Source organism: Corythoichthys intestinalis, chromosome 7, assembly GCF_030265065.1.
Source record: "Corythoichthys intestinalis isolate RoL2023-P3 chromosome 7, ASM3026506v1, whole genome shotgun sequence".
NCBI lineage: Eukaryota > Metazoa > Chordata > Actinopteri > Syngnathiformes > Syngnathidae > Corythoichthys > Corythoichthys intestinalis.
Genome location: NC_080401.1, coordinates 45,123,661 through 45,147,671, shown reverse-complemented (window position 1 = coordinate 45,147,671; position 24,011 = coordinate 45,123,661). Strand labels below are relative to the sequence as shown.

General features: G+C 38.5%; 1 protein-coding gene across 2 annotated transcripts in view; it reads left to right on the top strand.

The window, feature by feature from the left end:
* Positions 1 to 24,011, top strand: part of ncanb (neurocan b) — a 401,378-nt gene that overhangs the window by 177,615 nt on the left and 199,752 nt on the right. For both annotated transcript variants that reach the window (XM_057841507.1, XM_057841508.1), the window contains 3 exons: positions 12,728 to 12,855; positions 12,923 to 13,216; positions 20,402 to 21,127. In XM_057841507.1, the coding sequence (XP_057697490.1) occupies positions 12,728 to 12,855; positions 12,923 to 13,216; positions 20,402 to 21,127 (1,148 nt within the window). The remainder of the gene's footprint in view (positions 1 to 12,727; positions 12,856 to 12,922; positions 13,217 to 20,401; positions 21,128 to 24,011) is intronic.

The following is a 24,011-nucleotide window of genomic DNA, read 5'->3' as shown; positions in this document are numbered from 1 at the left end:
GTTTTTTTACTAGGAGCACAGTGGCCCCGAGCTTAAAATCTTTAGGGGCACAAGCCCTCATGCAACTATACCGTGATTGAGCACTAGTTTATTGGTCATTCCAGAATTTGAGGACGTTTTACATCCCAGACTTCAAATTTAAAATAATCCACAAACACAGTATTAAAACTTGCTAGTATTCAAACATACCAATTACATTTGGAGTAGCCCCTAAAACACAATTTTCCCTCCTCAAATGACTAAATTGAAGATAAAATAAAACTGTTAAAGTAGAATTTCAATTTGTTTTATATGGGGGCTTGGGGGGTATTATTTGTTTCATTGTTTTCTGTTGTAACTGTGAGAGAATTTGTTAAATCTTTCAACTTTAAATCACTATTCCACAATATGCACGCAACCCTGTTACCAGTACCCTAACTTTTTATTATAGTAGAAGAAGAAACCTGTATACCTCATAGGCTTCACTGGTCTTGACATCATCAGACAGTATTCACAATGATCGGTCGAGCAAATGTACTGTATGCCCTTGCTTCTTGCCTTGCACCCCCCCCCCCCCCCCCCCCCATTTATATAAAATAGTTTACTACGGTGACCAAATGTCCTCTTTTGCCTGGACATGTCCACTTTTCACATCCAGTTGAGGGCGTCCGGCGTGGTTTTATAAATTCAATGAAAATGTCCGGTTTTCATTATTTTTCATGGGACCATTTAGCGTGTGTTGAAATTGACTGACGCTTTGCACAGAATACTACGGTATTGTGCTGCCTGTGATGTGTTCTCAAAGAGCCTGCCCAGTTAAGACTCTTATTACTATCAATAGGTGTATAATCAAATGCTCATGTACCCAAAAGAGTAATTAAGTCGAAAATATATTTATTCTACTTCAGAGGCCAAGTTGCGCATGCGTGCGCTGTCACAGACTGGCTTTATCATGGCGTCATTCCCAAACAAACCTTCGTCACGCCAGGAGCTCACAGGCTATCTGTATGTTCACTTGCTAAATTTACCTTTCGACAACTGTTGACTATTGTTGGAGCTTTGTACTGGTGTGATCTGTAAAATCCCGTTTGGTGTCGCATCATTGCGCTGCCGATGATTTTAATACCAATCTCTGCTTCAGGTGCTTGCTATTAGGGTAGTTGTCTGTGAGCTAAGCTGCGCTCGGCATTATGGGAAATGTAGTTTTGAACTGCTGCGTTTGGAAACACGCTGGCTGAATTGTTTGTGAGTTTATTTTGGTTAATGTTTGAGTGCAATCTAGAACATTGAATGAGAATAATTGAGTGGGAATAAGAATTTGTCAACAACAATTGTATTACCTATTAGTAATTTCTAAAAATGTTTAGTTGTCACATAGCCTACTGCATGTGTATATTGACTGGACTACACTTTAATGGATCTGCATTATATTCACGAAATATGTAGCTGTTAGTTTTTGAAAACAACTTATGTGTAATGATGACGTTGCTGACTGATTATATGGAGGTAGAGTTCTGTCTTTATTATTTAATAAATAAATAAATAAAATCGATCAAAGAGAAATGTGTTTGAATGCTAAAATAAAACTGAATTTTCCTATCCAGATGGAAGAAGCCCACTTTTAAATGGTATTAAGGTGATAAGGCATCTTCGAGTGAACTTTGAGTGAAATTTAGTAGATCGAGGCCAAGCAGAGTGTCCTCTTATTTGGAAATCAAAATATGGTCACCCTACTGTATGCCCTTGCTCCTTGTTTTTCCCATTTATACAAAGTAGCTTACCATTTGTAAGCATCACTCTAAAAACCCATGCAACCCTGTCATGCATTTAATCAGGATAAGACAATTATTTTTTAAAAGTTTTTTTCTTGACTTATTTACATAGCACGTGTTTATGTTGATCAGCAGTAACAGCTAGCTTAACGGCTATGTAACTTTTACTCCTGAGTAAATGCTAACATTTGTACGGATTTGCCACTCTGTCACCTGTTATTGGCAATATGGCAAATTTAATAAATATCAAATAAATCGTGCAATACAAATTTTACTTTTGATTTGTCAGCTGAGCTAACCTAGGCTTTGATAGTTTTCTACATATTATGGATGAATACGTAGACAAAGATCTGAGACGTGAAGGCATACATTTAGAGAATTTTGAATTTTCCAATTCTAGAAATAATCCAGAAATTTTCTTTCTTGAGTAGTGTGCCGTCCAAGGGCATAGGTTTGCATAGGGACAGCAGGGACATAACACTACCAACAACAAATCTACCAGGATGCTCAAATTGTCCCCACCAAATTTTAAGCAACCTTATTTGCATTATATAATGACTTAAGTCATATAGGTAATTTAGAATGTCTTTCCAAATGTTGTAAGGATAGAATTGACCCTACCATTATTAAGTGATTTGAATTATGTTCAGACTTACATATACATCTTTTGACTTGCTGAATGTGCCAGACCATTTCTTTTTCCTTCAAACGCACATTTGATTGGCTGATGACTTGATCCCCCAACCCCCACCTCCCAACACACGCACTCACAGCCCTCACAAAAATGCAACATGTTGACAACATGCCACCTCCTCCGCCCCCTTCGAATTATTTTTTTCGACCACTAGTGGTAGCAGCCACTGTAAGTATTGTAAAAAGAAATCAATGTTGTGGAGGTGGGGAACACACTACTAATTTTGCTACTAAAAGTCTGATCAGAGTTAACATTAAACTGTGTGATTTTGCTAACCTGCGAAATAGAAGTAGGAAGCTGTTAACGTTTACTGGACTTAATTTTTTTTTTTTTTAAATCCCTGACTACGAAGTTTTTTCAATTATTTTTAATTTCTTTATTTAGACACACAATCTTGAGTGGGCTTAAGACAAATGTTTATTTTGTATGTTAATATAATTTATGTTCAAATATTGCAATTTTAAATTTGCTAATAAAATCCAGACATTTAAGTTTTCAAAATGTTTTAGTAGTTTTTGAAAACAAAGGTCTGAATCGAACGGTTTATCACCTGAACCAAGACACATTAAAGTATAAGTCAAAACAGATTTATTTTGTATTGATGAATAATTTAGTCTATCAGTTAGGTTCATATTCATGAGAAATGTAGCCCTGACCCCCGTTCACCCATTCTGTTTGGTCTTATTAATGTCCCGTCCCCAGCAAAAAGTGTTCATGTACCGTAATTTCCCGAATATAATGCGCACTTTTTCCCCCCCAAAATCAACTTGTAAAATCATGGTGCGCATTATAAACGGGTACATGGATGGAGACAGAAATATATATATATGTATATATAAACCAATTTTTTTTTTTTAATTGACACGGCCATGTTGTGTTGAAGAGACGTATGCAGCGATCCGTTGCCGGTCATTACGGTACGTGACGTCACCATTGTGTTTCGGTCATACTTCACTCTGATCGGCCGAATGATTTCGTCTGTGTTAAATTCTGCTTTTTTCCACTCTTCATAAAGCACAGAATTTAGATTCTTGAACTCATTTGAGTCAACATTTATTGCAGCTCCGCAACTCTGACCATAACAAACGTAACAACACAGACCCTGTGTCCGTCGACAATATCTGTCCCTTGGGAAACTCAAACCCAAATAACAATAGTTCCTAATGTTACTGTCGTGTCGACAGCGATGAGCTCTCTCGGATTCCCGACTTACGTTTTCACTTTCATTTTACCGTATCAATCCATGGAGGAAACATTTATTCATAATGATGAAACGAAAGATATACAGCAGCCTTTAAAAGAAAAGTCACATCTGTTTTGTTTTATCCTGGATTCTAGGTTCAAGAAGTTATCAGATCATATTATTACCGTACAAATTTTCAGTTTACGGTAATGTTTTGAACTACCAATGTGCTATTCTTGTGTAGTGTTTCACCAGTCAGTAAAATGACATTTCTGTATCTGCACACGAGCTCTGTTTTCTTGTATTCTATTTATTGGTGCTAAAATTAGGGTGCGCTTTATACACAGGTACAATAATTTTCCCTAGATTTTACAAGTAAATTTGAGGTGCGCGTTATACACTGGTGCGCCTTATATTCGGGAAATTACGGTAGGATATGCGATTATATCGTCCCTACCAATGTTGAGACCAAACCTATGCCCTTGGTGCCGTCTATAATTATTTTGTGATGGCTAAAATAAATGTTAAAATGGCTGAGATGTCTGCTCAGTATATTTTCAGAGTATTTAGGTCAGGGGGTGTCCAAACTTTTTGCAAAAGGGGACAGATTTGGTGTGGTAAAAATGTGGGGGGCCGACCTTGGCTGACGTCCTTTATGTAGAACAATATATTTAACCAAATTTTAGCAAGCCATGCTGTGTGTCACATTTGCTTTATTTATATATTTATTTTTTTAATTAATAATTTTAACAATCTTGCAACTAGCCTTTGTGGCGTTCTCTTTCGACTCTCGGGATCTTGCGAAATACTGCTGCTGTGAATTTAAACTAGCTTCAAGTTGCTTCAATTTCTCGCTGCGTATCTTCCCTGTAATCTTTTCGTACATGTCAGCGTGTCTTGTTTGGTAATATCGCTTCACACTGAACTCTTTGAAAACAGCGACTGTCTCTTTGCAAATGAGGCAGACACAGTTGTTGCGTATTTTCGTGAAGAAATAGTCCAATTTCCACCTATCCTTGAAGCGTCGGCCGTCGCAGTCAACTTTGTTTTTTGTTGTTGATTGTTGCCATTTTAGAAAATTTGAAGTCAAGGGTCACACGGGGTAATGTTGCTTAGAGGGCTGCTGCTTTTTAGTAGGTAAATGAGGAGAAGCATTTAACGTGTCAGCAGTACAGCTGACCAATTTAATAAATCTGTGTGCGGGCCAGACATTATTGATCTTATGACAGAGGCTGTGGGCTGGATGAAATTTGACTAGGGGCCGCATTTGGCCCCCGGGCCGCACTTTGGATATGTCTGATTTAGGTGCTCCATGTTTGCTCCCAATGGCGTGTTTCCGGACATTTTTTAACACCTCTACACATTCTAGCCTAACATTTGTGGCTTATGAGCTCGACGAGGCTCATATTTACATTTTAATTACACTTTGCTACGGTTGTCAAGGAGACTAACTGACTTGTTGTTGTTTTTTTTTTTTGTTTTTTTTTTTTCTGGCGCCCTCTCTCCTACTCCCCTTGTTTCCACTGGGAACATGGCTAATTGGTCTGCACTGAGGAGGCTCAAAGTGAACATCAGCCAAGTGTCCAATTAATAGCGAAGCTGCCATTGATTCATTAGCTGGAAGGGGGTTGGGAAAAGAGACCCCAACAAAATGTTCGTTGTTCTTGCATGACAACAGTGTGTCACGTGTTTGCCACATGTAGTGTTTCTGGTTCCGAGCGGTCTTTTAATCACCCCCTTTGTTGTTGAAACCTATGCGCAATAATAGCTCGTCAATGCCGGAATAGGGATGACTAAAGCATTGGAGGAATTCCTGATGCTTTTAACCTCACACTGACTTCTCTCCTCCGCCTCCCAAGAGTATGAATTGTGTGTAGAAACAATCACCAACAGAGATAGATGTGCAATTATGGCGCACTAAAAGGAAATACGTGTTGTTTCTAATTGCTTCGAGTGTGTTGTGACATGTTATAAATGGCGTGCTTGCTCTTTATTACGCCATCGGGATTGGGAGGGGTTTTTTTTTTCTCCAGGGAGCTTTCATTTTCTTTCATAGGGTAATTTTGAAATAAAATATGATTACAGCTGAGGAGGTAATGAAAGTAAATTATGAAGGAAGGAGACATTAATTCTTAACAGTAGGTACCTAAATATAAACATTTTAATCTGGAGAAGTATGCAGAGGTGGGTAGAGTAGCCAAAAATTTTACTCAAGTAAGTTTAGTTACTTCAAAATATTACTCAAGTGAAAGTAGTCATCCCAAAAATGTTCTCAAGTTTAAGTAAAAAGTATCTAGTGAAAAGAATATTAAAGTAATGAGTAACATTGTGAGTAACTGCTTATTTGTGTTTGTTAACAATGGTATTTTAAAAAATATTTTTTTTGAACTGTTGTGATTAGGATCCTGTACAATAACCGATTACATAACCACATTGAGCCATAGAAATGAAAAAAAAAAAAAATCATTCTTGCGAAAGAGAAAAAAAAAAGACAGAAATGAAGCGTTATTCGTCCAAAGAGCATGGGTGTACTCTAGTGGAGAAAATAGTTCTTTTGTTTTGAATAATTCTTTCATAGTTATGAAATTTAAAGGATAATATCTCTGGTTTTCCGTGGTCTATCGGTGCCAAATAAAAAACTGGGAGAGATATTTAAATGTGCGCTTTCGAGTCATGTTGAGGGCAGCGCTCTGTCAAATACTTCATTTTTACGGGGCTTTAAAGATGCCATGTGATTGAACAGGCTGGCTGATCATTGATGGCTAGCTTGTGTCTGATTGGTGTAATGAAGTCATGTGATTATTGTTGCGACGTCTCATTGGTGAAGTTAGTCGAGCTCCTCTTGGCATCGCTGGAAAAAAAAAAAAAACATTTAACATGTAGAATAAAGAGGACAAATGTAACGACTCTTGTGTAGCTCAAAGTAGCGGAGTAAGAGTATCGTTTTTTTCTTCACAAATCAACTCAAGTAAAAGTAAAAAGTATGACTTGGTAAAACTACTCTTAGAAGTACATTTTTCTCAAAGTTACTCAAGTAAATGTAATGGAGTACCTGTAACGCGTTACAACCCACCTCTGGAAGTATGTCTATAAATCAAAGAAATTCTGACTGGCAAATCCATCCATTTGTGAAGTTACTCCTTAGACTTTATGGCATACAGGTCGACAATTGATATTTAAATTAGACCGATTGTAAAAAATCTGCATGCAAGATGAGTGAAATTGTTATATGAATAATAAAATCATTCATACTCATTTTATCAGCCATCCATTTTCCAAACCGATTATTCACATTTGGTAGCCTTGTCCGATATTATCGAGTAGACAATAATGTTGGCCGTAAAAGCATTTTAAAATTATATTGTATAATATCAACATCAGTGTTGGGAATAACACCGTTATAAATAACGCTGTTAGATAACAGCGTTATTTTTTCAGTAACTGAGTAATCTAACTAATTACTTTTTCCGCCGTTACTGACGGTCAAAAGCGGTGCTCTGTTTGTCATCCAAGACTTGGGGTGTGTTCAGGTTCATTGCAATGAAAATAGTAAACACAAAAAGCCTACCTTTGCAAGAACGATGGAGTTGCCGTTTGATACGGTCATAATGTGCAGGTCCTGCACCCATCCGCAGCAAAACTGTTCGTAGCTTTGTAGCGATTTGTAATTTCGGAATCACTGATGAGTTTAGTAACATACGCCAAACAATAAATACAGCAGAATGTCCATTTCGCGTAATTGTGGAAGCCCGTCGACATCTTTACTCCATTTGTCTTCGGCTTGCTCGTAAGGGTCAACATTGTTTACATCCTTAAGTTTGATCACATATCTGTTCTTTGCCTTAGTAACGAGGAGTTTGTCTCTTTATCGAACTGGCAAGTTCAAGTTTAATGTCCCGCGAGCCAGACCTGCTTCCAGTATGGCTGCGTTGTTGTCAAATCTCCCGTGATCCCCCATTCTGTGACGTAAACGCTCGAGCCTAATAGCGCACGTACTTCCGAGCCGGTGTTCTGCCAAAATCTGCTACATTAGCGAAACGTCCTACATTAGTCGAATTTGACACCAAAGTACTACCGTGCGCTCTAAAAGTGTTTTGTTTAGACGCATACAGGCAGAACGTACTAAAAAATGGCTTACTAAAATACTTAAATGTAGTTATATCAAATAAGGACGGTTTAAATACACTATGTAACTAATGTGGTCAACTGCTTCAAAGCCAACAACAACAAAAAAAAAAACAATAGTTAAAAGTATGAGAGGGTAATACATGCAAAAAGTATTTTTGAGGCAATGAAAAGGTTCTAAAAAAACTAAATAAAAACAAAAATATTGAGTACTCGCCGCTTCTAACCGATGTGCGCATGCTTGTGGATGCTTGCGCAAGCGCGCTGAGCATTGTGTAGACGTTTCGCCGCGTAGTAAGGAATGGCCGAACACCGGTGTTTTCACACACAAACTGGAACAGCGCGGGCGGCAAACACACACACGCAAAACAGATGCAGACGGATATGGTGGCAGAGCATTCAGAGGAAAATTTGTCCTTTACGAGGTGGAGATATAAACGCTATTTCAAGTTGGTCGAAATTAAAGGAAAGAACGTGCATGTAAAGTGTAATTTATGTCCCGGGGCAAAGCTTTTGTCGACATCTGTGGTAAGCAATTCAAATCTGTTTATTTTTGTTGCACTTCAAGTGTAGGATAAATCTGTTGCTGGTTAGGTGCAATGAATATTAAAAGGTTCTATAACACAACTACCTGTCTGTTCTTCTCTATTCAACTGACTCGAATACTGCTCAGGAAATTTTAAATTCTTTGACATACATCAACTTCTTTTTAAAGTAACGGAAATAGTTAGTTTCCCTGGTAACTGGTTACTTTTACTATAGAGTAATTCAGTTACTCAGTTACATTTTGGAAGAAGTAGTGAGTAACTATAACTAATTACGTTTTTTTAAAGTAATATGCCCAACACTGATCAACATCAATTTTTCATTATCGGTTTCGGGCCAATATGCATATTGCCTTCGAAATTAATGTAGAAGCCTTCTGCTTTTATACAAGGGCTGGTCACAGCTTAGCACAGCAGTTATGCTTATTGACCATTAGATGTCTCCAAACTAAGATCCTTGGGATTTGTTATGTGGGCACTGGCATTATTAAAGCATCCAGTGGGGCATCACAATATAATTAGGCATAACATGTTCAGTCCACGACCGCATATATATGTATCCGTTTGATATCGGTATTGGATTTTTGGAGTTGGACAATATCGGGATATCTGTTTAAAAAGTCATTATTAGACAACTCTAACATTTGGTTTGCTGGTAAGCTGCTACCTACCTTAGATAAGAGACAGCGTTCCTCCTGGACTGTTCGCCAGTCGTTTGTACTGCATATAGAGCAACCATTCACACACACATTCACACCTTTAGATGATTTAGACAGAACTTTCTAGTTGTTCCTCAAAAATTACCTGGCTGGGTATCTCTGTGATGACCAACATTTATTACACTGGTCTAGAAGCAAAATGTGTCCTGGATAAAAATAATGAAACTTTACTAAATATGGGTTACTAAAAAAGAAAAATGAAGTCAAGTGTGAATTGGCTATAGTTTTTGAGATACAGTATCTGGCCGAAATGATTTGATTACAATTACAAAGGTCAAATGTTTCCTGTAACAAGGTTTGCACAGACTACAGCAGGGATTTTGCACCACTCCTCCACACAGATCTTCTCTAGATCAATCGGGTTTCTGGGCTTTCACTGAGAAACACCGAGTTTGAGCTTCCTCCAAAGATTTTCTATTGGGTTTGGATCTGGAGACTTGCTAGGACCCTCCAGAACCTTGATATATATATTTTTTTTATTCTGGCTGTCTGCTTCGGGCCATTGTCATATTGGAAGACCCAGTCACGGCCCATTTTTCAAGGGAAGGAGGTTATTCCCCAAAATCTCACAATACATGCCCCTGGTTATCCTCTCCTGAATACAGTGCAGTCATCCAGTCCCACGTGTAGAAAAACACCCAAAGAATGATGCTACCAACCCCATGCTTCACAGTAGGGATGGTGTTCATGAGATGGTACTAGAGCTGTCCCGACTAGTCGACGTCATCGATGACGTAAATCCGTCAACGAGCAAAACATCCCGTCGACGGTTAATGAAGGGTTAAAAAAATATATGCGTGGAAGTTCAGAATGTCAGACGCTCTGTATGCAAGCGGGGAAAGCGGCACAAAGCCAAAAAAGCGCACCAGAATGTCCAAAACATTGACTTATTTCAAAGAAACAAAGGAGGGTACACTCTTTTGTCCAGTCTCTTCAATGCTCTGCACGTCGGCCGTGAATAAACACCTAAAGCGCCGTCACCCAGTTCGTAAGTCCATCTAACTAACTAACTAAATAACTAACGACATGTTTTATTGAAGTTGCTAAGCCTGTCATGACATGCAATGAGTCCATTTATCGCACGGCAAATAAAAATGACGGCGGTAATTTTCACGGTTGCCTTTTATCGCTGCGCACGTGCGTGCATACATTGGTGCGTGTGTGCGTGCGTGCTGATGGCATATGAGACTCCAGTTCCTTTCTCTTATCAACACGCTGTAGAATTAAAGTTCAGACAACAAAATAAGAAAACACATCTATATTAAACACTGTAACGTTAGCACTGCTACACTGAGGCGAATGGGGGAAAAAGGCAACTTACTTTAGCCTGCTATAAAACATTGGCAGTCGTCTCGTGAAAGCAAACTTGCGGTTAAAAAGTGACACCTCAAACATGAAAAATCGCTGGTTAACAGCATTTGCAAACGAAAAAAATGACCAAAAAAACTATTACTGACACTACATCCAATTACAAAAAGTGCTTTTTTTGCTGATTGTAAAGCTGAAGTTAGCGGTTTAGTGAACATACTTCCGGTGAGCATTTCAAAATAAAAGCTTGTCATGTTCTTCATAAAAATAGCGATTTCTGGAGTTAATCCCACATACTTCAAAATTCAGATTCTACACTAAGAATACCTTTAAAATGACACCCTTTATGAAAAATCTGATTGGCAATGAATAATATAATTATTATAATACTATTATATATAGTACTATACTATAATATTAATGCTAGGTGTTTTTTTAAGAATTGTTTTGAATCCTGTTGGAAAGGCAAGGTCAGTGTTCTGAATCTGTTTACATTCCATTCTTTTGCACTAGTTAATTCTATCAGCATTTGAACTCGTTTATTTTTTGATTTATTATTGTTATTTACATGTTTATTTGTACTTAAATAAATAATTTACGTGTTCCAATATGTTTTTGTGAATTGATAAGCGTCAAAAACATTTTCATCGCTAAATTAGTAAAAAAATAAAATAAAAAATTAATTATTAGATTAGTCGACTAATCGTAAAAATAGTCTGCTGACTAATCGGGAGAAAATTAGTCGCTTGGGACAGCCCTAGATGGTACTCATCATTCTTCTTCTTCCAAACACTATCAGTGGAATTAAGACCAAAAGGTTCCATTTTGATCTCATATGACCACATGACTTTCTCCCATGACTCCTCTGGATCATCCAAATGGTCACTGACAAACTTAAAAAAGGCCTGTACATCACAACATGCTGAATAAGTTTACAGTGTACAGTGCATGAACAACCAAATGCGAATATACTGTCCTCACCAGGACGCTACGGCTCGGTCCTGGCTATACAGTGAGCTAAACATCCAAATGACTATGCTGGACGTCCGTATAATTTGCTGAATCAATTTCGTCCTCGATACCAAACAGGTTCGCAGCAACGTAAATAAATGATAATTAGGTGCTACTACAGCAATGACACAAACGGTTAGCATGCATTCGCTAGCATTAGCACATCGTTCAAACAACCACACAACTGGCTCTAAGTGTCCGATCGCGGGTGGAAAACACAGAACAACAGAAAAGATGATACACACAGGCGTTGCCTCTGTAGAGATATTTTACAAGCATAAACAATGAACGTAGGTTTGCAGCCGTGTTTCTCTCTTGCTAACTCGCCCACTCACACAGAGCTGCGTAGCTGTCCGTCTTCTTCTAGCGTGTGAGCGCGCTTCTTCACGTAAACGAGTGCGAGTGCACCCCCACGTGGGCGTGAAAGCGCCACAAACTAAAAGCATGCATTTCAAGATAAAAAAGTCAATAATACAATTGAACACACATTGCCAAAGGCAGAACACGAACGTGGCCATAGCTATTAAGAGTTATTCAGATAACTATAGCATAAAGAACATGCTAACAATTTTACCAAACCATCAGAGTCACTCCAAAACACCAAAATAACATGTGAAATGATATCATAATGTGTTCATAATTTCACACACAAGTCGCTCCTGAGTATAAGTCGCACCCCCAGCCAAACTATGGGAAAAAAAACAAACAAACTGCGCCTTATAGTCCGAAAAATACGGTAACCGCCTCAAACAGGTCAAAAATTGACTCAAAAACACTGCCTCCACTCCTTATTCGTTGAACTTTTTAAAGGCAACTAACAGGTCCTTGAGGCTCACAATTCTAGCTAATAGACAGGTGTTCAAATACGTATTTGCAGCAGTATAATACAAAATAAATTGTTAAAAAAATCATACACTGGGATTTTTTGATTTTTTTTTTCTTTAGATTGTCCATCACAGTGGACAATCAACGACCATGAAAATTTCAAACCCGTCCATGATTTCTAAGTTGGAGAACTTGCAAAATCGCAGGGTGTTCAAGTACTGCTTTTCCTCACTGTGTATCCATCTCATGTCGAATGTATCAGCTTGTAAAACTGATATATCATTGTAATAACTAACAATAAATATCTTGAATAGCTTAGAAAACAGCACTAAAATCACATCAAGTATGATTTAACCATTTTTATCGCTAAAGCAGACATTTTCCAAAACTTTGTAGACCAGTGTTGTTCTTGTATGCCACGTTAATAGTTTTAATTAACACTGCAGGAAAAGAAAATAACTGCCCTCATTAGAATTCAAAAATTGATGGATAAACAAATTAAATCATTGGCCTCACTGCTTCTACTGAGTGAGTTTTATTCAACCATCTCTTTCTTTACTCTGCAGGTATCCCATCCAGTCTCCTCGGCCAGGTTGCTATGGCGATCGTGACGACTCCCCCGGCATCCGTAACTATGGCGATAGGTTCCCGGACGAGCTCTTTGATGTCTACTGTTTTGCCAATCGGCTACATGGTAAGCTCGTTGAAGACAAGTTTTTGGGCTGAGTTGCTCTTTTGACCTGGCCTGTTTCTCCCCCTAGGTGAAGTGTTTCACTCCACAGTGAATGAGAAGATGAATCTGGCGACTGCCTCCAACCATTGTCATTCGCTGGGGGCTCAGCTGGCCACTGTGGGCCAGCTCTACTTGGCGTGGCAGGCCGGCCTGGACCGGTGCGACCCGGGCTGGCTGGCTGATGGAAGCGTGCGCTACCCCATTAACGTGCCACGGAAGAACTGTGGTGGGGACGAGCCCGGCGTGCGGACGGTGTACAATAACCCCAATCGGACCGGCTTTCCTGAAACCACAGCCATGTTTGACGCTTACTGCTATCGAGGTATTGTCTTACACAGCTCGGTATGTGTGCGTTGACAGTCACAATTGTGAAGAGCCTTGAGGCCTTGTATGCAAGCAAGTGTTTGTGAATCAAGTGGCTGATCTGCAATGACACCAACTAATGGCTAAATAGTACAAGTTATTAATGTTGGCCATGCACTCATTAAAAAAAAAATTCTTGTATGTTCTAAGGTTATAATAGCCGATAATTTTTCACTGTAGTTTAGTTTTATGGTTGCATTTTTTTCCTGTTATTAAGTGCGTTTTTATTTTCCTTGAGATCATTGGTTTTAGTTAATCACACTTGGAATTGTTTGTCAAGTACATTGTATTTTTCATTTATTGCAGTTTCATGCTTTATCAATCCTCATATTTTTTTCTCGAAAATATGCATGACCCAAAAAAATCCGTCCAAGGTTTTTTTTTTTTTTTTTGAATGGATGGGCAATCAGTTGTAAAAGAGGCAAAAATCTTCTGTTGTTTATGTAGAATATAAAATAGCTTATTTTTATTTTTATCAAGTCATTTGTACAGTGGGGCAAATAAGTATAGTCAACCACCAATTGTCCAAGTTCTCCTACTTGAAAAGATTAGAGAGGCCTGTAATTGTCAGCATGGGTAAACCTCAACCATTAGAGACAGAATGTGGAAAAAAAAAAAACAGAAAATCACATTTTTGATTTTTAAAGAATTTATTTCCATATTAGAGTGTAAAATAAGTATTTGGTCACCTACAAACAAGCAAGATTTCTGGCTGTCAAAGAGGTCTAACGAGGCTCCACTCGTTACCTTTTTAATGGCACCTGTTTTAGCTCATTATCGGTATAAAAGACACCTGTCCACAATCTTAGTCAGTCACACACCATACTCCACTATGGCCAAGACCAAAGAGCGGTCCAAGGACACCAGAGACAAAATTGTAGACCTGCACCAGGCTGGGAAGACTGAATCTGCAATAGGTAAAACGCTTGGTGTAAAGACATCAACTGTGGGAGCAATTATTAGAAGATGGAAGACATACAAGACCACTGATAATCTCCCTCAATCTGGGGCTCCATGCAAGATCTCACCCCGTGGAGTCAAAATGATAACAAGAACGGTGAGCAAAAATCCCAGAACCACACGGGGGACCTAGTGAATGACCTAGAGAGCTGGGACCACAGTAACAAAGGCTACTATCAGTAACACAATGCGCCGCCAGGGACTCTAATCCTGCACTGCCAGACGTGTCCCCCTGCGGAAGCCAGTACACGTCCAGGCCCGTCTGCGGTAGAGAGCATTTGGATGATCCAGAAGAGGACTGGGAGAATGTGTTATGGTCAGATGAAACCAAAATAGAACTTTTTGGTAGAAACACAGGTTCTCGTGTTTGGAGGAGAAAGAAGACTGAAATGCATCCGAAGAACACCATACCCACTGTGAAGCATAGGGGTGGAAACATCATGCTTTGGGGCTGTTTTTCTGCAAAGGGACCAGGACGACTCATCTTTGTAAAGGAAAGAATGAATGGGGCCATGTATCGAGAGATTTTGAGTGAAAAATCTCCTTCCATCTGCAATTGCATTGAAGATGAGACGTGGCTGGGTCTCTCAGCATGACAATGATCCCAAACACACAGCCAGGGCAACAAAGGAGTGGCTTCGTAATAAGCATTTCAAGGTCCTGGAGTGGCCTAGCCAGTCTCCACATCTAAACTCCATAGAAAATCTGTGGAGGGAGTTCACAAAGTCCATGTTGCCCAACGACAGCATTGAAAGTCCGTGTTGCCCAACGACAGCCCGAGAACATCACTGCTCTAGAGGAGATCTGCATGGAGGAATGGGCCAAAATACCAGCAAAAGTGTGTGAAAAGCTTGTGAAGAGTTACAGAAAACGTTTGGCCTCCGTTATTGCCAACAAAGGGTGCATAAAGTATTGAGATGAACTTTTGGTTTTGACCAAATACTTTTTAAATTATTTTATGTATTTATTTATTTCCACCATGGTTTGCAAATAAATTCTTTAAAAATCAAACAATGTGATTTTTGGGGTTTTTTTCCACATTCTGTCTCTCATGGTTGAGGTTTACCCATGTTGACAATTACAGGCCTCTCCAATATTTTCAAGTGGGAGAACTTGCACAATTAGTGGTTGACTAAATACTTATGTGTCCCACTGTATGCTTGCCACTTTTCACTTCCTGACAGCGTCTACGTCAGACTACGTGGTTCCTCCCATTTAGCCTTTGCCATGGACTGCTCTTCACACTGGGCTGACGCTAGTGTGAAAAGTACTTAATGCTCCTCGTTGTGATCACCCACAATTCTTTCGAAGGATGGATGAGAACAACTCTGAGTTATACTTCCCCACAGGGCCAGAACTTAGGGGAGTGTGAGGCCAGGTTTGCGCCCGTAAAGTGGGTGTGGTTGGGTGAGGGGAGGGTCGGACAGAAAGTTGAGATGATTTGCAGAGCTGTAATGCTGTAATATATTGTTTAAGTGTTAGAATATGTCTGCCAGCCTCTTGGAATGTTGTCTGGAGGGCGTGGCAAAAAATTTTTTTTAATTCCACTTGCACCCCACCCAAACACACCTGACAAGTCTTGAGGGGCCCGTGAGTAATTGTCCACTAGCAACCCCCTCTTTGTACGGTCCACTTGGGGGTCCTGTTCCTACTTATCACACCCAGGCTCTGTTCACCATTGTTCCGCCACTGCCTCATCATGTCTAAAGACATTATTATAGTTTTCCAACTATTGTAAATTTCCACTGGGGTAAGGCATTTGGTATCAGAGGTAGGGCCTTTTTTTCCCTTTTTTTTTTTACTTACCGTATTGGCACGAATATAAGATGGCCCTGATTATAAGACGACCCCCTCGTTTTCAAGACTGAAGTTTGAAAAAATACTTTTTGATCACCAGATTATTTTTTATACAGAAAATAATTACAGTACATCCGAAACAAATGATTAGAACAATATATTTGAGAGAAAATGCATGTTATTTTGCCTCATTCATATCTTAATATCGGAACATTTAAAGATGTAAACTAAAGTGCAGTCACATTCGTAAATGAATGAATGGCTTCTGGTTTTTAAAATGTAAATAAACCAATCTATTGTGATAAAACAACAAAATTGCAATAACTGCATTAACCATCAAAGTGAAGTCTAACTGTAACTGTTGTCTTGAAACAAATCTGAATAAGGAAAAACACTGCAATAATGCAAACTGGTTAAACTTGAGAGAAGCTGAGATCTGTCATGACAGAACATCGCTTCAATGATATCTGGCGCCATCAAGCATCGTGAATGGGTATAATGTCTAGACCGCTAATATAAGACGACCCCTACTTTTTCAGTCTTATTTCAATGCAAAAAAACAGTCTTATTGTCAGACCAATACGGTAATTGATTATGAAAATTCAGTAAACATCAGTTTCTTTGTAGGTAGGACACCGGTGTCCATTAAATTATAACATATAGTAATTCCTCAGCTCTGCATTTCTACTTGCTTCTTTGTTTTCCCAACTTAAGTGTTTTAATGTTTTGCCATTTATAGTGGTTGGCTTATTTTGACACTTTCTCTATTAAAATGGTCTAAACTTTAACAGAGAGGTTCTTATACAAGTACTGTATATTTTTATCACTCTACTCAACTTTTTGCTGCATGTTTTTGCTTTTGATTAAAAAATAAGTCTGCATAAGAATACACTTTCCTATGAGGGTATTTTTAATTCGGCATCCCAGTAAAATGATTGACATTTTCATATTCCAAGGTGTCACGTCATAAAGCTTGTGAATAACAATTTATTTTAAGTCAACAATAACAAGGGAATAGAGCGGCAGCGCATTTGTCAAGAACAAGCTAGTAGATCAACATCTTTACGACGTGAAGGATTGAAACAAATTATGTTTTCCAGAAAGCTCAAAGGAGATGAAAATGTCAATATTGGCATTAATATTAGACCAGCCAAGCTGCACGGCTAACTCCCTTGTTGGCCTCTTACCCTAAAAAATCACAATGAATGCAAAACAGCATATGACAAGCAAGAGGAAGGAAAAAAAGATAAGAGAGTGCAACAAAAATACAATTCCAATAACTTTTTCTAAACTAATCTTAAAATCTATGATAAATTACAACATGATGTAACATGATCATGTGCATCCTAGCGAAGTTGGTTCATAAATTTTAATAAATTGGGGGGGGGGAAATCGTTTCTGATGTTTAATTGATTAGGTAAAAGCCAGTATTTCCAAAAAACTGTTATTTTTAGGGCTGTCAAACGATTAAAATTTTTAATCACAACTTAAAAATTAATTATTATTAATCACAATTCAAACCATCTCTAAAATATGTCATATTTTTCTGTAAATTATTGTTGGAATGGAAAGATAAGACAAAAGACGGACATAAACGTTCAACATACTGTACATAAGTACTGTATTTGTTTATTATAACAATAAATCCACAAGATGGCATTAACATTATTAACATTCTTTCTGATAAAGGGATCCACGGATAGAAAGACTTTAGGTTCTTAAAAGATAAATTTGAGTACAAGTTATAGTAATAGTTTTATATTAAAACCCCTCTTAATGTTTTCGTTGTAATAAAATTTGTAAAATTTTCAATCAAAAAATAAACTAGTAGCTCGCCATTGTTGACGTCGCCGAGCGGTGACGTCACATGGGCTCCCTGCCGTTCTTCCACAGTGTCTGTAACTACGTAAGGTAGTGATTGAAATAAACCACAAGGCGTCAATGGCGAGTTTTAAATTAGATATCTAGCCAAGGCAAAGGCAAAGTCTGAGTAAGTTTTATGTGTAATTTGCATCGCTATTTTGATTAGGAATGCCAGTTCTCTTTGCATTGAGCGCTTTTCTTTTTGTGAACATTATTTTTTTGAGAGCTAGGAATATTACTTTTGTTGTGCTTTCACTAAATGATACTGTAGCAACTTAACTGTTCCACCCAAATGCATGATGGGAAGTTGGGCAACAATGGCTGTCAGTGGTGGCTGCAAATGGCATATAGTATGTTCGCGTTGTGTTCAATTATGCGTATTTAGCCAAAGATGTCTCCTGCTCTTCCCAAATGCATGATGGGAAGTTGTGCAACCATGACTGTTAGTAGTGACTGCAAATGGTATACAGTATGTTCTGCGTTGTGTTCAATTAAGCGTGTCAAGAAAAAGATAGTCTCCTTTCATTCATCCCCACGTTGTTCGCCACAATACTTATTTATGTTGTGAAAGATTTGCCAAAGCTTAAGCCAATAAACTGCGAGGTCCAATGAACGCCTGTGTCCACTCGCATTTCTCTGCCTTTTTGCTCTCAATGTGCTAAAACGGCGTCGTTGTAGACTGTTTGAGGCCAGGGCCGCTCCTGACTAATTTGGTGCCCTAGGCAACACATTTGTTGCCCCCCGGTTTCACCACTTATTTTTAAACTCTCACACTGAAAAAGCACATTATCTCTTTGTAATTTACTATATAAAAAAAGACAACAAGTGCATAAATTAAAAGAAAAATGCTGTGATAATGATTCAAAAGCACCAATAAAAAACACTTCAAAAACAAATATCTATAGCACTTTCATATGACAGTTGTTTTGGAAGGTGCACTTCTTTCCTGGACTTGGTGGGCTTGGACTTGGTGCTGATGTGGATAAGTTCGCTGTAAAAGATGGCCCAGGATCTACAGAGGTAGCAGGAAAATATTTCAGAAGAGCATCTACAAAGGGAAGAAAGCGGAATGTTACATTATATTAGTCAAATAGCTGTTGATTGTGAAACCAGCATGACATAACCATAATAGCGCCTAAATTCTTGCAGCCTACTGTACCTGTCTATTGGATCGGGCCACTAACTTTGATGGGCGTAGTTAAAAGAAAATAAATTCTTGAAGCACGGCAACTACACAGGACTATCCAATAATAATGAATTAAATAATATATGATAGCTAAAAAATTAATAAATTGAATGTTTTTACATGAACGTGATTGCCATTTTAATGAATTAATGACACATTTAATAACAAATGTTTGCATTTAAATCCGAGGCACTTTTAGTCCTCCATAACACAGAGATTTGAAATTATTAATTGCATATTTAACGGTGTATTTATTTAATTAAACTTTGCACTTTTAGGCAAGGCAAATTTATTTGAAAAGCACAATTTAACACAAGGTAAAAGTGGTTCACATCACATGAAAATAAGCAAGACGATTTTAGTCTCCCATACACTTTGTCCAAATTTTTCTAAAATTGGAGGGGGAAAAAATTTAACTGAAAGTAATCCATAGCTGGCTGAATACTGAAAATATTTCTAAAACAACAGCCTGGCTAATGATACAGTATAATTTTGCTTTAGCACTAAGTCATATAAGCTCTATGTAAATAACCGCTAGCTTGCAGTTGCGCTAAGTCTACGTGCTTATGCTGTTGAAAAAAATCATCACAACAAACCTGTGTTTTTCTTCAAGTCTTTGCTCTCTTCTTTTTCTTCTGACCCGGAGGGCTTTTCTCTTTTCATGAAGTTGACTTGTCACTGTAACGTCGCTCAATTGCGGAGGCTAAAAATAGCACCTTCAGGTAGCTCTGCTGAGTCGTGACTCGTGAGTGAGACGGGGGTCCGTAGTGAAATTATCGCATCACAGGAAAAAGTGAAACGGGCAGAAGGCACACTAGAAAAATGATTTCATTATTATTTAAAGACTTATTATGAATGGTTTTGTTGTTTTGTTTTATTGTTTTGTATAATTTTTTAAATACTGCTATCATCAAATATTATTTGAATATTTTTGTTGACGCTGGTGCGCCCTGAGGCGGTTGCTTACATCATCTTATGGGCGGCACAGGTCTGTTTGAGGCAACGCATTAACAGGTCATTCCATGCATGCGTTAATTGCGTCAAATATTTTAATGTGATTAATTAAAAAAAATAATTACCACCCGTTAACCCGATAAATTTGACAGCCCTAGTTATTTTATCAATGCAGGTACTATTTTAGCCAATCAAATGCAAGTATCCCAGATAGCATCGTTCCGGCGCCGAATCTCTTACCGGAACAACGTTCTGGACCGTTCCAGCCCACTTTCCAGTGTCCACAAAAGTGAAGATAAATGTTGTAAAAATACAGAGTATAAAATAATATATACTAGTGATAATTGTACATCTTTAAGTCAAACTCCTGCCTGTTTTTTGCAGCCCAAAAGCCAGAAAATATCCGATCTGCAGAGGCCTTCCCTTTCCTCCACACCTCCATCCCAGCCCCACAAGCTGACTCCCCACTCAGCGATACTCAACCTGGCCCCCCATTTCCCAAAACTTCAACATGGACCGGCTTGGAAGAAGAAGCAGACGCCAACAACTTGTCTGACATCTCCGACGAGCACGTGGTTATCCACTTGAGGCCTGAGCAGGGTCGCGACTCCCAACAAGATGGAGTCCCGACTGGCCAGTCCCACACTGAGGAGCCCAATGGCCCGAAAAGTAGTAATGCTCCGGTGGAGCAGGAGAGCCACGGAGGTTCGGCCCAAGAGGAAGAGGATTCTTCGGACCCCTCGCCATCAGTGGCCGCCACCACCTCACAGCTTCACACCAGTAAAAGCATTTTGTCTGACTTTGTCAACACGCTGATGAAGCCCTTCAAATACTGGGTTGGAACTGAGAAAGGAGAACCCTCGAACAGGAACCAGACTTTTAACTCACAAGCTGGTGAAATCAAAGGTGGCGGTGACAATGCCATTACACAATACGGGAGTGGCGCTTATTCCCCCAGACTCCTCATTGCCAATGGAATACATAGTGCTGAGGAGGGTCTGTCCAAGCAGGAGAAAGAGGAGGTTCCGCTGTTTCCATTAATGCCTGCAGTCCAAAATGCCGGGAAAATTGAATCCACGACACAAACAAATGGCAAATTTGCTGATAATGGTAAGAGCTTTTTTTTTTTTTTTTTTTAATTTCCGTGGACTTTGTCTTTAATTTGCTGTGTTCATACACTAGTATCAAAATAGATAAACCATTTAGAGCATCCGCTGCAAAATGCGAGAATTCATTCTAAATCTCATGTCCGTTTTTTTTTTTTTTTTTTTTTTTTACAAGATAATTTGTGATGAAAATGCCCAGAATGTGTTTGGGCGGGTTTTGCAAGAGCAAACTGCCTTCAAGCGTTTACCACAATTATTTTAAAAACTGTTAAATATTATGTAAATTTCAAAATTTACATAGTACAAAATTACATAATTAATGCGGAAATGTTACAGCAAAACTACCACACAGATATGAAAAATATTCAATAAAATCTTCCATAATCCAAAGTAGTTCTGAAATAAGTAAATAAATAAATAATAATAATAATTAATAAATAATGAGGCAGTTTTATTTTTATAGGCGTTGTTTTTTTTTTTTTTTTAAATCAGTCTCACAGATCCTCAGCAAAAGAGGTGGGTAGAGTAGCCAAAAATTTTACTCAAGTAAGAGTAGCTCTACTTTTAATTAATATTACTCAAGTAAAAGTAGTCATCCAAAAATTTTCTCAAGTACAAGTAAAGTATTCGTTCAAAAGAATACTTAAGTAATGAGCAGTGTTGTTAATAAAATTTCCCCCCAAAACAAGCTGTCCAAAGACTTCGCTGCCCGCAGCACACCTCTAACAGCAGCTCACGTTACTGTTTACATTGACTGACGCTGGGCTGTTATAGGTGCGCAAACACCCCAGTAATGGCGGCCAACCACTAGAGGGCGACCTAGGCAAAATTTCTCAAGAGTCACAGGCCGGATTGCGGTCACAGACTGGTACCGGTTCCCGACCCGATGATTGGGAATCCCTGCTGAGTTGCTGAGCATATTACATGACTGTATTATGCCAAAACAATAACACATAAATCATCAAATTCTGACCAGAACACTATGACCCATTACTTGTTCAAAGAGCATGAGTGTCGTCTAGTGGAGAAAAAATATTGTTACCTCTGAATGGTATAATGGAGTCATTTCTTTATTGGTGTGACGTCTCACTGATGAAACTGGTAGTGCTGCTGTTGGCAAAAAGAAAGTCAATATGTAGAATAAAGAGGAAAAATTTAACGACTCTAATGTAGCGGAGTAAGAGTCGTGTTTATTCACAAATCTACTCAAGTAAAGGTAAAAAAGTATTGTGTGGTTAAACTACTCTAAGAAGAACATAAGTCTCAAAAAGATACTCATGTAAATGTAACGGAGTAAATGTAACACGTTACTACTCACCTCTGCTTAGGGACAAATGAAAAATCAATTGGCGCGATCGGGTACTCTCAGCAAAGGCGTAGGTTTGGTCTCAACATTGGTAGGGACGCTATTACAGCATAACTTGCATATACACTTTTTGCTGGGTACTTGACATTTATCAGGGCTACATTTCTCACAAATATGCTGATGTGTTGCCTACATAAAAATGAAAAAACTTAAAATTGTTATTTTCAAGTGAGAAAATGGGAGAAATCCCCCTTCATATAAACAATTTACAGTGGTTGTGTTTTTTGTGTGTTATTTTTTTGGGGGGTGGGAGGGGTTAAAGAAATATCTGTATAGGCTGCAAAGAAAATTATTTTTAAATGGATGATGAAGAAAATAAATAATAAATGCACAGTTGAATTAACATTAATGGTAGAAACACATACAATACAGGAGGACACTTAAGCTGCTTCCTCCTCGAGTTTTGCAGTTTAGCAAGTTCACACAGTTAATGTTATGCTAACTGTGATGCAGGTCGGACTTTAAGTAGCAAAATTAGTGGCGTGCTCCCCACCTTCACAACATTGACGTTTACTTAAAGTGGCTGCTGCTGCGGCTGGCCGAAAAAAAATTCAGATATCCCTAGTCTTTGAGGAGGTGGACATGTATGACATGTATTTCAGAGGAGGTGGACATGTATGAAATGTATTTCAGTGGGGGTTGTGTGAGTGTGTGTGTGTGTGTGTGTGTGTGTTTGTTTGTTCTAGTCATCACCCAATCAAACGTGCGTTTGAGGGGGAAAAAATGGACCGGCACTTTCAGCAAGTGAATAGGGGTAAATGTAAGTCTGAACATAATGAAAATACAGTAATTCACTTAATAATGGAAGAGTCAATTCTATTCGTACAAACATATGGGAAGACATTATGAATTATTATCATTAATAATTATCATCAATTATGCATAATATATAATTCAAATAAGGTTGCTTAAAATTTGGTGGGGACAATTTTAGCATCTTGGAAAGTTAGTATTGTTATGTCCCTACCGTCCCTATGCAAACCTACGCCCTTGACTCTCGGTAATTTTCGACAAATGTAGTCTGCCATTTGGTACAGGCATCACTGTGTGAACTTTCCGCCACAAAATATTGCATTGCCGGTTGATGCAATAGTGTTGGAAAGATGGATTTTGGGATATCAACGAATGGATTTTTCAAAAAAAGGATGCACTCAGATGAGAGCGGGTGAGATTTGTGCAGCAAACGTGGAGCGATTTTGGTGAACATTTATCGTCCTCAAAACCATTTTCTGTGAATAAGAAAACATTTTCATCTGATTAAATGTGAATCGCTAAAGAAAGATGAGATGCCATACTGCCACCGGTTATAGCGTCTCCCGCCGGGCAAAACCTGGGCGCCCGTTGCAAGACTGCCACCAAATTTAAATCTGGATGGCACACATACTGTACTTCCATTGAACTGAATTGTATTGTGACCTTTAAACCAATGTACTTATAGACCTTTTTGGTTCAAACGTCAAACCCCACCCATATGGGAAGATATTCCAATCCCCAAAAAGTAAACATAAATTCATTATGACTT